General features: G+C 31.1%; 1 protein-coding gene across 1 annotated transcript in view; it reads right to left on the reverse strand.

Moving 5' to 3' along the window:
• The window catches only part of TTC6 (tetratricopeptide repeat domain 6), a 182,775-nt gene that overhangs the window by 63,860 nt on the left and 103,653 nt on the right, over window positions 1-15,262 (reverse strand). The window contains exons 9-12 of the mRNA XM_036239179.1: window positions 11,566-11,670; window positions 8,529-8,624; window positions 6,273-6,347; window positions 796-1,169 (exon numbers count right to left, since the gene is read on the reverse strand). Of these exons, the coding sequence (XP_036095072.1) occupies window positions 796-1,169; window positions 6,273-6,347; window positions 8,529-8,624; window positions 11,566-11,670 (650 nt within the window). The remainder of the gene's footprint in view (window positions 1-795; window positions 1,170-6,272; window positions 6,348-8,528; window positions 8,625-11,565; window positions 11,671-15,262) is intronic.

A 15,262-nucleotide genomic window follows, 5' to 3' on the forward strand; every position in this document is an offset into this window, starting at 1 on the left:
TTAACTCTTTTTCAGAACCAGCGAGTCTTTATAACAATAAAGTGAACAAAGGACATGACTTTTATCACCAGGGAAGTCTTTACTTTTCAAAAGGGCATAAGTTTAATGAATAAGTTTTTTGTCATCTGGAGATTTCTAAAGAGAAACAAAGCCCAGAGCTTTGTGGAAACTATTTTGTACAGCACTGGGTTATAAGAAAGTTATGTCTTGAATACTTAAACATGACCATATCCGAATTTTAAGCTGTCATTATTTTAAGTCCCTCCATATTTTTAAACATGCTAGATACTATTACTTCTAAGTAAGAAGAAAAATTATTTCTTTGTGTTAATCTCTGAATTAGGTCTCATAACATACAAAAATCAGTTTGTCTATCTAATTTATTACTCAATTCAATACTTTAAAATTTAAAAATGATTAAATTTCAGCAATCTATTTCCTTTCGAATTGGTGGTATCTGGAGCCAGAGTAGGGTTTCCGTCCTAAATTACTTCTGAAAAACAACTTAGTAGATTTCATATCTTTCTGCTAAAAGATTTCATTTAGCCATTAAATTGACTTAGTCTTACTTCATGTTCTTAAATCAGCCCCACCTTTAAATTATAGTTTGAACTATTCACATATTTATGCTATTAAATAGCTGTATATTAAAAAATAAGGGGTTATCCTTTAGCTAAGAGTTCAGCATATCTTCAGTGTTGAGTAAAATAATAACTTCATTGGGTGAAATTATAAAATTAAGGCCAAAACCACAATACATTTCTTAAACTATAGTAATTATTGATTAAACAGGACCTTTTAAGAATTTTTGGAGATTTGGATAACTCTTCCAACACCATTGTAACTCTACGGAGCTTCCATCCTTTCTTCCATTTTATTCTCTTTTTTTTGGGATAAACAATGTAACTAATGCCAGCTTTTTTAGACGCTTCGACGAGAGAGACAGACAGATCTGTCATACTGTAATTGTCCTGAACGATATCTAAGATGGTATCTATATTTTCTTTTATGACGGGTTCCTGAGTTTCACTTAGCTCAACCGTCTGACGACGCTCCAATTCCTTTGCTTTTTGAAACATCACCTCTTTTATATTGTCTTGCATGTTATCTTTAATCTCTAATGGAGTTGTGGTCTCCTCCTTCCTCAACTCAATTGCAGATTTTACTCTCTTATTGAAGAAGAAACGAAGAGGCAGAAAAAATATAAAATCAATTTAGTTGCTGTAAATTTAAAATTAATTCAGTTACAATTACTATTAATGTAGTCTGGCCACTATCAAAAAATTTTAAATCATGTATTCTTGATGTTTTCCAAAAGGTGGTTTATAAAGTTAATAGTAGGTTAGTTAAAACAAAGTACTATAATTTAATTGGTCAAACAACATTTAGTTAGCTTCATAAAAATAACACTATAAAGTAGATAGACATTAGTTATTATTTTCTATATTCTTAATTAAAAGAGAACGTTTTTACATATCCGAATAAAGTTCACACTCTACTTTTACTTTTAATGCAAAAAATAGGTACTATAGACAAAATTATTAAAATGTCTTATCCTATAAAAGAAAATTGTGAATCTATTTTCAAAAGCACTTTAACAACATTTACTTTCTATACAGTAGTATTCAAATATCCTCTACAATAATTTTCAATTCAGTATTTATAAGCTTAAGTAATAGGATTCCAGCCTAATATTTATTTTCTCTAATATTATAGAATCAACTTAATTTAACAATAATGTTAATTTTATAATATTACTCATTATTAATAATTTTCAGACACTATGTATTGGTACTTGAAATTCTAACAGCACACATTACTAGTAAAAGAGATTAATTCCAATCCTTTGTTATAGCATTTCCAGCCTATTGAACTATTGTCAATAAATTAACTGCATTTAATTTTTTGCTAATAAATAATAATTTGTTTTAGAGATGTTTTTCATTATAGTGAATTTAGGCTCAAATTCCAAACATAACAACTTCATACAAACTAGTTATATACTGTAAGATGTACCAAATACATTAAAAATATTTATCCTCCGTGACTTACTATACTTCCCCTATCTCAAGAAACCATATGTTAACTCAATACATAATTAGAATAGAAAATAGAGAAATAAATAAACAATAGAATATATGTATGTATGTATGTATGTATGTATGTATATGTAAATATCAAGAAATATAAACACATATGTATATATTAGGAAAACACAACCTGAAAAGATGTAGAATATATTCCCACTTGCTGTCTAGATATAAACTACACAGAGTGGCCATATATAGCTGCATAGAACACTCTGTAAGAAATCACTGACAGAATCTATAACTACAAGGCAGAGCTACCAGAATGGGTTTAAGTTTTTGTTTCCAGCTTTACTGAGATATTATTGACATATAACATATGTAATTTTAATGCATACGATGTCATAATATAATACATGTATTATTGTGAAATGATTACCACAATAAGGTTAGTTAACACTTCTATCCTCTCATGTAATTACCATTGTTTTTATGTGTAATAACCTTTAAGATCTACTCTCCTAACAACCTTCAAATATATAATAATAGTATTGCTAATTATAGTCACCATGCCATACTTTAGATCCCCAGAATTTACATATCTTATACTTGGAAGTGTATACTCTTTGACTAACAAAACCCCATGCCTCTCCTTTCCCTTCCAGCCCCTGGCAACAGCCATTCGCTCTATGTTTCTCCAAGTTCAGCTTTTCTAGATTCCACATATAAGTGAGGACAGTAATTATTTTTCTCTGTCATTTATCATAATGCCACAAGGTCCATCTATGTTGTTACATTATGTATGTATGTGTGTGTCTGTGTGTATACATATACATACACACACACACATATATATACGTACACACACACTATATATATATATATATATATATATTAAGAAAAGAAAATATTAGCAAACTGAATTCACCATCACATTAAAAGGATCATACAATATGACCATGTGATATTTGTCCCTCAGATTCAAGAATGGCTCAACATGTACAAATCAAAAATGTGATACATCACATTTATAGAATAAAAGATAAATATCCTATGATCATCTCAATTGATGCGGAAAAGGGATTTGACAAAGTTCAGAATCCTTTTATGATAAAAACTCTCAACATATTTGGTATGGAAAGAACAAAACTCAACAAAAAAAATGACCTCATATGACAAACTCACAGCTAATATCATATTCAACAGTGTAAGATCAAGAATAAGACAGAAGGACTCGGTTTTGCCACTTTCATTCAACACAGTACTGTAAGTCCTGGCTAGAGCAATTAGAAAAGAAAAAGTGAAAAGAAAAAAGACATCCAAATCAAAAAAGAAGTCAAATTGTCTGCTTGTGAAGAAGATATAATCTTATATAAGAAAACTGTAAAGACTCCACCAAAACACTATTTGAACTAATTGATAAATCAATAAAGTTGCAGGTACAAAATCAACATACGAAAATCAGTTGCATATCTGTACACTAACAATCATCTGAAAAATAAAGTAATCACATTTATAAGAGCATCAAAAATAATAAAATATTTAGGAATAAATTTAACCAAGAAGATGAAGAATTTGTACACTGAAAATTATAATACCTTGATGAAAGAAATTGAAGAAGACACAGATATATGGAAAGATAACTCAAGTTTATGAATTAGAAAAATAAGTATTTTTAAATGCCTGTACTACCCAAAGCCATTTATTAATTCAACACAATCCCTAGCAAAAGTGCAATGACATTTTTCACGGAAGTAGAAAAACAACCCTAAAATTCGTATGTAACCACAAAAGGCCCCAAATAGCCAAAGTAATCCTAAAAAATAAGAACAAAGGTGGAGGCATCACAATTCCCTATTTCAAACTTTATTACAAAGCTACAGTAATAGAAACAGCATGATATTGTCATAAAAACAGGCACATAGACCAAAGGAACAAAATTGAGACATATATAATATATATAATCAGCTAATATTATACAAGAGAGCCAAGAACACTCAATGTGAAAAGGCTATCTCTTTAAGAAATTTGCTGGGAAAACTGGGATATTCTCATGCAAATTAATGAAATTGGATCTCTATCTTACACTATTTACAAAAATTAACTCAAAACGAATTAAAGATTCAAACGTTAGACCTGAAACTGTAAAACTACTAGAAGAAAATATAGGAAAATTTCCTTGATGTTGGTCTTGTTGATGATTTTTTGGATATAACACTAAAAGCACAAGCAACGAAAGTAAAAATAAACAAGTAAGAATATATTAAACTAAAAACTTCTCCACTGCAAAATAAATGATCGGCAAAATGAAATGGCAACCTATGGAATAGAGAAAAATATTTGCAAACCATCAATCTGATAAGGGGTTAATATCTAAAATATATAAGGAATTCTTACAAATCAGTAGGAAAAAGCACCCAAATAATCTGATTAAAAAATGGGCAGAGGAACCGAATAGAGATTTTTTTCCAACAAAGACTTACAAATAGCCAACAGGTTCATGAAAAGATGATTAACGTCACTAATCATCAGGAAAATGCAAATCAAAACCACAAGAAGATATCACCTTACACGTATTAGAATGGCTAATCTCAAAAGGACAAGCGACATCAAGTGGTGAAGAAAAGGGAGCCCGTGTGCACTGTTGATGGGAATGTAAACTGGTATAACCATTAGAGAAAAGTATGGATGTTCCTCAAAAAATTAAGAATAGAATTGCCATGTGATCCAGCAATTCCACTTCTTTGTATATATACAAAGGAAAGAAATCACGATCTCAAAGAGATAGCTTCACCCTCATGTTTTTTGTAGCATTATTCGCAAGCCAAGATATCAAAATATATATATTAGAATACTATTCAGTCATAGAACAGAGGGATATCCTGCCATTTGCAACAATATGGATGAACCTTGAAGACATTAAGTGAAATAAGTCAGTACGACAGAGAAAGGCAAATACTGTATGATCTCATTTATGTGTTAAATCTAAAATAATAATAATAATAATAATAATAATTTTTAAAATATAAAAAACTCATAGATACAGACAACAGATTGGTTGGCTGCCAGAGCTGGAGAGTTGGGTATAGATAAAAAGAGTGATGGCGGTCTGAAAGGTATAAATGTCCACTTATAAAATAAATAATTTCTGACGACATAATGTACAGCATGGTGACTATTGTTAAAATACTGTCTTGGATATTTGAAAGTTGCTAAGAGAGTAGAACTTAAAGGTTCTCATCATAAGAAAAAGTGTGTAACTATGTGTGGTGATGGCTTATTGTAGTTATTATTTCAAAATATATACAAATCAAATCATCATGTTATACCCCTAAAACTAATGTAATGTTATATGTCAATTATTTGTCAATAAAATAAATCTTAAGAATAGTGTCAGTGTACAGGGTTATAAAACAGAGGAATCGAAGAGTTAATAAAAAAGGAGAATGTTAGAAATGAAATAGGAAGTAGGCTAAAGTTAGGCAGGTTAAAAGCCAGTTAACAGGAAAGAAATTTAAATTTGGGTGATGAACACACAATGGAATATACATGTGACAAATACGTATTGAATTGTACACTTGAAACCTATATAATTTCACTTGCCCCAATAAATTTAATTTTTAAAAAAGCAAGTTAGAAGCAATTAACGTGAAGAATCAAGGAAGTTACTGTCAGATCTTGGGGGGAAAAAAACTGGGAACTGGATATCGATCCCACTGTGGTAAGAACCAGTCTTTCAAAAATGCCTATGGATTCTTGGTGAAGAGGAAAGTACATTTCATTTGGTAAGAGTTATGGGTTTCGGAACTAGCTCTGCCATTTATCACTTTCTAACCTTTGCTTTTTCATGTATAAAACGTGTATCTGTCTCACCTTCCTTCTCATCAGGATATTATGAAGTTCAAGATCAAACTGGAATAGTGTTCATGAAAATGTTTTCAAAGTGTGAGCCTGATGCAAGTGTAGGGTAATAGTATAAATGATTTATAATGTACCAGGTAAAGTCAAATAATGACTCTGAGACACTTCCAAGAGTTGTTGAAATCTTATAGCGCTACCTCCAAGCACAATCTTACATCAGCTAGCAAATACACACTCAAATCCAAACTTTCAATCAACTCAGGATGAATCAACTGACTACACTATTTCAGGAAAGCAAACAAACAAACAAAAATATATAGGTGGTGATAATTACTTGTAAAATAAACATTTCCTTTGAATAATAAAAAGTGAAAATTATCATACCTTTAATTGTAGAGATTGTATGCTGAAACTTTTTTGAATATTTTCAAATGATGAAGATTTTTTTAGATAAAAAAGCTGAAATAATAAAATGATAATTATGCGTCAACTTTAGATACTATGTGGTAAACTAAAATATCATGTGACCAATAAATATCAGTTGACCAATGGTAACTGTTTAGGTAAATTAATAAAATGCAGCAATATTAGTTAAAGCACAGGTTCTTACTGATTTTGAAGTCATTGAGTTCACAGAAAGAAGCAGAACTTAAAATCTGTCAATTAAATTTGAAACAGTATAATAATGAAAGCTATCCTGTATTTTATAATACAACTGGATATAGCAAACACTTACCTAGTATCTGCTTTGTGCAAGGTGCTATGCTGCAAATCTTTCCAGTAGGTATAAGGGGCACAGGTATGTGTGAATGTGCCATAGATATGCTAAGCCATTAACCCTCTTAGCCCTAGGGACCTGGAGCAGCTACTGTCCCCTGAACAGTCACCTCTGATCATGAGTAACCTCAACCTTTTATCCTTAAGACCACACAAATATCATCACTTATTATGAGAGCTATTATATTAAAGAGTTGAGAAGTACCACTATACTAGAATAGAAAGTACAAAAAAAAATCTGACATGTTCCATGTCCTCAACTAGTATAATGGTGGGAAAAACTGTAATTCAAAGTGGCTTTGGCAATGATTGTAGAGATGACATGAATGAGGGGCAAAGGAATAGAAGAGGACAGGTTAATTATGAATGGGAAGGAAACTGAGTAGACCAGCTTGAAGAGGTAGCATCAGGGTTTGCCTGTGAAAGGTAGCGATATTTCCATGGACTGAGATGGGGTTGGGAACATACCAGGCCAATAGAATAGCCTAAACAAGAACTGAGAAGTGTCACAGTGCTGGGATTTTGGTCTCCAAGGGCTCTGGTGCAGGCAGAGTACAGGATACATGGAGGTTACACATAAGCAGAAATATAATGGAAGGTAGGATAGAAAATATAGTAAGACCAGGTTATAAGACTTAGTTAAGCACTCTGATTTTATTTTGTAGGTGGAGTTACTCAGTTTGTTGAGAGATGAGTGATATAATCATACCTGTGTTTTAAGAATATAGCAGAGGGCAGGAAAGAGGATGCATTGAAAGAAACGGCTGCTTAAAATGGGAATTGTCTGATAGGTAGATGTAACTAGTGCTACTACACTGGTCTAGAAAGTACAAAGGACATTTCAAACTCGAAAGTGTCATTAGTTAGTTCAATTATTTTTTATATGATAGTCACTGCTATAGGTGTTACAGATTAAAAAAAAGAATGAATAATAATGATATGATCCCAAGCTGGTAAGGAATACAAAGACCAAACAAACAAAAGGGCAAATATTTAGTAAGGGCTATGAGGAAAATAGCAAAAAAAAAAAAAAAAACTAATCTATATTAAATAGAAACATTATACTCTAAAAAAAAAAAAAAAAAGTATTACTTGACTGTATGGGAAGAGGCATGCACACATTTTTAACCCAGTTAACTGACTAGAATAGGAATGTGATTTATCCCAGGACTCTAAGACTCTCTACTATGTAGCACTCAGCATCCCAAGATATCAATGGAAGTAAAGAGTTAAAGGCACTAATGAGAGAAAAATAAAACTGTTTCTTATTTATCCTCATAATATTTAGGACACTTGTTAATAAACCAATTGTATAAATTTTATACCTTTCTTCTCTCAATCACTATCTCTTTTCTCTCCAATTGTGTTTATTATTTAATACTTGGATTCACTGTAGTGAAAATAAAGTCACAAGCATGAGTCTAATCATCATTTAGAGAATTAACTTTTACTGTGTTTCATGGCCATGACAATTCCCCCATTTGGTCAAAAGATTTATAAACATAGTCTTTTGATCATTAAAGATCTAGGCAAGAAGTGATAAATGAGTACAAAACCAGAAATTTTAGAAATCTTAGGAAAACTCACAGCAGATATCCTGCTATTGGTTAGTAGATAACGTCCTCTGAGTGTCATAAAAACAACATATTTGAGAAAGAGGAAATGCGTCCTCAGAAAAGAGACCCACATAAAGAGATAACCATAATCCAAAGTGGCTGTGGCAGTGACAACAGTGACGGTTCTGAGGCATTTCCTGGACTGAAGAAGCACCAAGAAATAATTTCTGAGATTACTAGAAATAATGTCTGAGCTGCAGGCAGAAAAAGCAACCAATCCAAAATTCAGAATAAAATGTATACGTACCTTAAGACCTCTTCTGTTACGCTGACTTAAGGTAATAACACTTTCCTTGCTTTCAGATGAAAATTTCTCAATTAAAATCCTGCTTGCTTGAACACTCTGTGGTAAAAAGATAAATTTTAAATTATAGAGTGGAATACTTTTTTAAAAAAACTATGATTACTGTTATTTCACAGTACAACATTATTACCAAAAGAGAAACATGTGAAAAGGATAGAATTAATGAAAATGTTTACCAAAGATGCATCGAAGTCTAGCTGCAGCCTTAGTATTTGGCTAAAACCCCCAATTTGTCTTTATCATTGGTCTTTAGTCAAATGAATTCTTCTTTGTTGTTTCTAGCATCTCTAATCATAGGATTCTGTGATCTCACAGTTTAGCATTGAATCTATTCAGCATATCAACATCAGGATTATGAATAAAATATACCACCTGGATTGATTGTCAATGTGACTATTCACTATAAAATACGAGGAGGCATTCTAAATGTTAATTGAAATAAAAATATCTTTAAATGCTTTATAATATAAACTATCAGTCGATTAATTTATATATGTATGTATGTTTACTGTTGTAAACTGTTGCAATGATTATGATTATTAAATGTGCTACTTTTCTATCTTGTAATCAGTGATTTGGATATGTCGAAACAACTAGACAATCTAAGTTTGACAGCCTGGTGAATTCATTCTGCTACTTAGTTTGCAGAAAATTTTTAGGTCTCAAACAACTAAAATTTCAAATTTAAAAAACATGTATTCAATAGGCAATCAGCTATTAAAAGCATCATGTAATTTTCACTGAGAATGGAACAGATATGGAGAAGGCCATGGGTAATTTAGAAATCACCAGCACTGAATTTTTGTTCATCCCCCTCTGCCGTATTTTCAGAAAGTATCTAGAGCAAATATAAGGTAAGAAAATTACCGGATATAGCAAAAAGGGACTTGGTCACTTTCATCATTATTCTTCAAAGACAAACTACACAAGAAATTTTGAAACTAATTTGTCATGCACTTACACAAAATATTCAAATATGATGGAATAGCAGATGTTACATATTTAAAAGGATGCTTATAACAATAACAAAAACACAAACCTTAGTACAGCAGGTAATGTTTTATATCAATGATGAGATGCCATAGGAACTTACCTATTTTAATGTCAATTAGTTTATGATAAAACTTGTTTTGTTATATGTCATTTTGCTTAAAGCCACAGAACCTATCCACAATGCTAAGTGAAGTCTTACTGTACCGTATTTTACAGATATGAAAACAGCAGAACTTACTAACAATCAATGGCTCCTTTTTAAAAAGAAAATGCAGTTTATATGTTGGAACCTTCCAAGACATTGCCCAAACTAACATGCCTTGAGAGGGCAATAACAGTATTGCTTACATGATACCTGATGTAAAAATTCTCCACTCCGGGGATATTGCTGAAATTGGTATGCATGTAATAAAAGCTAGGATGCAGATGAAAATGAAAACAGTTTGCTAACTTAGAAGTCAATTATGACTTCTGCTTCTAATTATGGAAGGCTAGGTTTATTCTTCTGAAGACAACTACAAAAGCTACATATAATATGAAAACATGCTCTTCAAAGCATCAAAGGGCTAGCAAGATGATGAAGAGATACTGAACTAAAACCCACAAAAAGGCAAGAACCTGGAAAGGTAAGTCCAGTATTCAAAGATGCTTTTATTCTCAGGATGTTTACTAAAACAGCTACAAATCTGAGGTGCAGATATGCAACTTCTTGGGGCAAGGGTGACAGAAATCGAAGACCAGAATCTATCTGATCTATATATTATTTAAGAATAATACACCATGATCAAGTAATCCAAGAAATGTAAAGATGTAACAATATTAACATTCTAAACACTAAGTAACAATAGGGCAAATAGAAATGTGATTCCATCCCAGCCTTGGTTGCAGAGAAGCTAGGAGGTAAATGAATGATCCCATTTCAACCAATAGCATATACGAACAGAATTTCTTATGATTTAATCTTATCTCTGACTTTATTATGCTATTACCCTTGTTATGCTTTCCCCATGATTTCCTTAACTTTTTCATTTTATCCTTTTCTGATATATGTGTTTTAGTAAGCTGCCTAAAATTTTAAGCAAGCAAAATAATCCTAAACACAATTAAAAATTTATGTACCATGACATTCATTGCTGAATTTAAGAGGAAGGAAGAGGAAAAAAAGGGGTAAAGAACAAAAGAAGAAGGAGGAAGAATTTTTAAGGATAAAAGAAAAAGACCAAAAAGTGGGCAGTAACTGTCTGGAGAGAAAGAGTAACAGATGATTTGGAGTTTCTTCTCTTGATTTTTTCACTTTTAAAATAATAGGCATAATATGAAACTAGAGCAAGCAAATACTCTTGAAAGGAAGAAGAAAAAGTTAATAATTGTATGTGGTAGTGGTAAACTTTTTTACATTAACTAAAAACGCATTTTTAAAAGCAAATGAAAATACTATGAAGATCTTTTATACAACCCAAGTAGTTTTCTATCTTGGAACCTTGGTCAAATAAAAATATCCTTTCAAAAAGAAAACTTGAGGGGGGGAGATAGACGGGGTAAGGGGGTCAAATATGTGGTGACAGAAAGAATTCTAACTATGGGATATATGCCTTATTGTTAAAGTGTACAGCTGAAACATTGGATTTTGTTAACCAATGTCACAAAATAATTAATTAATTAAAAAAATTTTTTAAAAAAAGAAAACTTGACTGGCTAAAGTAACATGGATAAGTATGATATTTTTAGAAATATATAGAATATATAAGTATATGTATATAAATATACACATAGTTATAGGCTTATAAGTATATGTATATATGTATATACATAGAATATATACATAGAAAATTACTTATTATATATATAATTTTAATAGTGCTATCCAATTATTCTTAATCATGACAATAGTTGACAATTTACATAGCAATGGTCCAGTAAATATTAATGCAATCAATTATACAATTTAATTATTAAACGACAACGATAAAGTTATTCAGTATGTTACCTCGTATTTTGGATATAGGGTTTTCTTCATGACAGACACTGGAACAGAGAATTTGGGTGAAGTTAGATTCCAAAACAACTTCGTAAATCCTGGATAAGCAGGCATCTTTGAAAATAACAAAAAGCCATTAGAAACTAACAAATGATCCCGCTGGTAAAAACCCAAACTCCTGTCAACATCTTATCTAGTTGCCTAGGAAGTGAAATGATATGTTCCACAGCCTCTGAAAGTCTAGGGAAAACTTTTCATACCCATCAAATTAGCAAATATATAAAGCCAACAATTCCAAGTGATATCAAGGATGTAGGGAAATTAATAGAACCACAGTGGAGACAAATTGGCCATTTCTAATAAAATAGAAAATGTACATGCCACATGATCCAGCAATTTAGTTCTAGCTGTACAATAAGGAAATTCTTAAATGTGTACATAAAGAGATATATACAAGGATGTTCCTACTGTATATGAAATAGCAAAAATCAAAGCCCAATCTCAATGTCCACTAAACTAGCCACCATTTTTATTTGAGAAGGCAAATATCAAACTGTGGTTATTCAGACTTGGGTTTGTGGCAAGGTTTTCTTGAAAATGAGAAGTAAACCTTTTATTTCTAAAAAAACAAGTGAGAGTATTTATGCCAATGAAAAAAATCTAAGCTTCCATTAGAATTAGAATTTTGGAATTTTGCATCCCTCACTATGAGTTTGCCAGGTTACCAACGCTAAAAGATTTTTCTAAAAATTTTAAAAATAAGATATTTTTACACATATAGTAAAATGTGTCAACATTCAAAGATCTACATAACTTTATGAATGATATTTACCAAATGACTAATGCACAAAGTTACAAAATCATGAGTGGTAAAGAATTCATTCAAAGTACAAAATAAACCAATAGATTTTAATGATTTGAGGTTTGAAAAAGTCATTGGTGTGGTTTCAGATTTCAATTGCAATGAACTTTTTTAGCTGTACAAATTATCATTTAACATATTCTCTTTTAGTTATATAAATTATCATTTGATATTTTCTTTTTAACCTAGTTTAATTTCTCTTTTCTTTCTTTTTTTTTTTTTGGTTCAAAGACTGCAAATTTTTAAATTTTTACTAAACTTTTTATTTTGAGACAATTATAGATTCACATGTAGATTTAAGAAACAATACAGAGATTCCATCTATCCTTTATCCAGTTTATCTCAAAGGTAACATCTTGCAAAACTACAGTACAATATCACAAACAAAATATTGACATCAATACAATCAAGACACAGAACATCTCCATCACCATAAGGATTCCTCATGTTGTCCTTTTATAGAACACTCATCCCCCCCCCACCCTGAAGGCCTCAAAACTACTAATCTGTTCTCCATTTCTACAATTTTGTCTTTGCAAGAATGTTATATAATGAAATTATACAGTATGTAATTTTTTAGAATTGACTTTTTTCAATATGTCTCTGAAGATTCATCCAATAGTTGCATCTATCAATAGTTCATTCCTTTTTATTGCTGAGTAGTAGTTGCAGGTTCAGTTAAAAAAAAAATAAAAACCTGCCAAACTGTTTTCCAGAAGAGAGAGGAGTTTTTTTTAAATAAAGAATTTAATTTCCTTAGTAGTTATCTATTTCATATTGAGTGAGTTGTAGTGGTTTGTGTTTTTTTAGGAATTGTTCCATTTCAAATTTATGTGTGTTTTTTAGGAATTGTTCTATTGCCAAATTTATATGTGTAGAGTGGTTCATTGTATTTCCTTATTATTCTTTTGATGTCTGCAGGGTCTGTAATGATAGCTCCTGTTTCATTTTTAATATCGGTAACTTTGTCTTTTCTCTTTTTGTCCTTGTCAGTCAGTCTTGCTAGAGATCAATTTTATTAATCTTTTCAAAGAACTAGCTTTTAGTTTCATTTTCTCCTTTATTTTTCTGTTTTCAATTTCATTATTTCTACTTTTTATTATCCCTTCCCTTTGCTTGTTTTGGGTTTATTTTGCTCTTCTTTTTCTTGATCGTTGAAGTGGGAGCTTCTGTTACTAATTGATACATTCTCTTTTCTATTGTAAGCATTTAGGGCTATAAACTTCCCTCTCAAAACTGCTTCAGCTGTGTGCCACAAATTTTGACATGTTGTATTTTCATTTTAGTTCAGTTCAACTGAACTATCAAAATGAACAATCATTTTGAGATTTGTCTGTTATCTTTGCTAGTGATCTCTAGTTTGATTATACTGTAGATTTGCTTTATCTTGCTGTATGTTCTGTGGGAACTTAAAAAGAATGTGTATTCTGCTCTTGATGGGTATAGTGTTCCATAATTTTCAATCAGATCCTATTGGTTGATGGAGTTGTTGAGTTCTGTATTCTTGCTGTTTTCTAACTAAATGTTCCATCAGTTATTTAGAGAGGGGTGTGGAAGTTTCCAACTATAATTGTGGAATTGCCTATTATTTGTTTCATATTTTTGCTTCACATATCTTGCTATGTCTTCCTGGTGGGTTGATACTTTTATCGTAATATAATTCCCCTCTTTGTCTCTGATAACTTTATTTTCTTGGAAGTCTACTTTATCTGATATTAATATAGTCACTTATGCTTTTCTTTGATTAATGTTTGCATTATAAATTTTTTTTACCCTTTTACTTTCATCCTCTCTATATCATTACATTTGAAGTCAGTTTCTTATAGATACTGTATAGTTGGGTCATGTCTTTTAATCCACACTGCAATCTCTGTCACTTAGTTGGCGCGTTTAGACAATTTACATTTAAGTTAGAGATTTAGTTTACCATTTCATTTTTTGTTTTCTGTTTGTTCTCTCTGATTTCTTTGGTTTCTCTATTTTCTTTTGCCTACCTCCCTGTTACTTGGACACTTTTTAGAATTCTACTTTTACTTATCTATAGTTTTCTTTTCTTTTTTTTTTTTTTGAGTGTATCTCTTTATATAGCTTTTTAGTTTTGCTCTAGCTATTACATTATAGAAATATAACTTATCAAGATCTACTGATGTCATCATTTTACCAATTCAAGTGATATACAAAATCCTTACTTCCCTTGGGGTCTCTTTACCCTTCTCTATTTATAATATAATTGTCTTAAACATTTCCTCTACATATATTTAAAAATATAAAAATTTTTGCTTTAACTGACAACCATAATTCAGAAAACTCAAAAGGAAAAGGAAGCTCTATTGCATTTACCCATATTTTTGCTTTACACGTTTTTGTTTCTTCTAGATATCCCAAGATTTCTTTTAACTATTTTCTTCCCGATTAGAGAACTTTCTCTAGTCATTCTTTAAAGGTAAATCTGCTGGCAACAAATTCTCTTATTTTTCTTTCATCTGAAAATATCTTCATTCCCCATCATTCCTGGGATATTTTTTGAGATACGGACTCTGGGCTTGCAGTTCTTTTCTTTCAGCACTTGAAAAATATTCTGCCACTGAACATCCTGCTTCTGGCCTCCATGGTTTCTGATGACAAATCCGCTGTCATTCAAGTTGTTTCTCTCCTATGTAACATATTGTTCCTCTCTTGCTGCTCTCAAGGTTTGTTCCTTTGTCATCAATCTTAGAAGTTTGAAAGTATGTGGCTTGGTACAGTTTCCTTTATTTTTCTTGCTTAGGATTTGCTTAGCTTCCTGAACATGCTTAAGTCTTTTGCCAAATTGGGGAAGTTTTTAGTCATTATTTCTTTCTATAT

Source organism: Rousettus aegyptiacus, unplaced genomic scaffold (genome assembly GCF_014176215.1).
Source record: "Rousettus aegyptiacus isolate mRouAeg1 unplaced genomic scaffold, mRouAeg1.p scaffold_m13_p_3, whole genome shotgun sequence".
Lineage (NCBI taxonomy): Eukaryota > Metazoa > Chordata > Mammalia > Chiroptera > Pteropodidae > Rousettus > Rousettus aegyptiacus.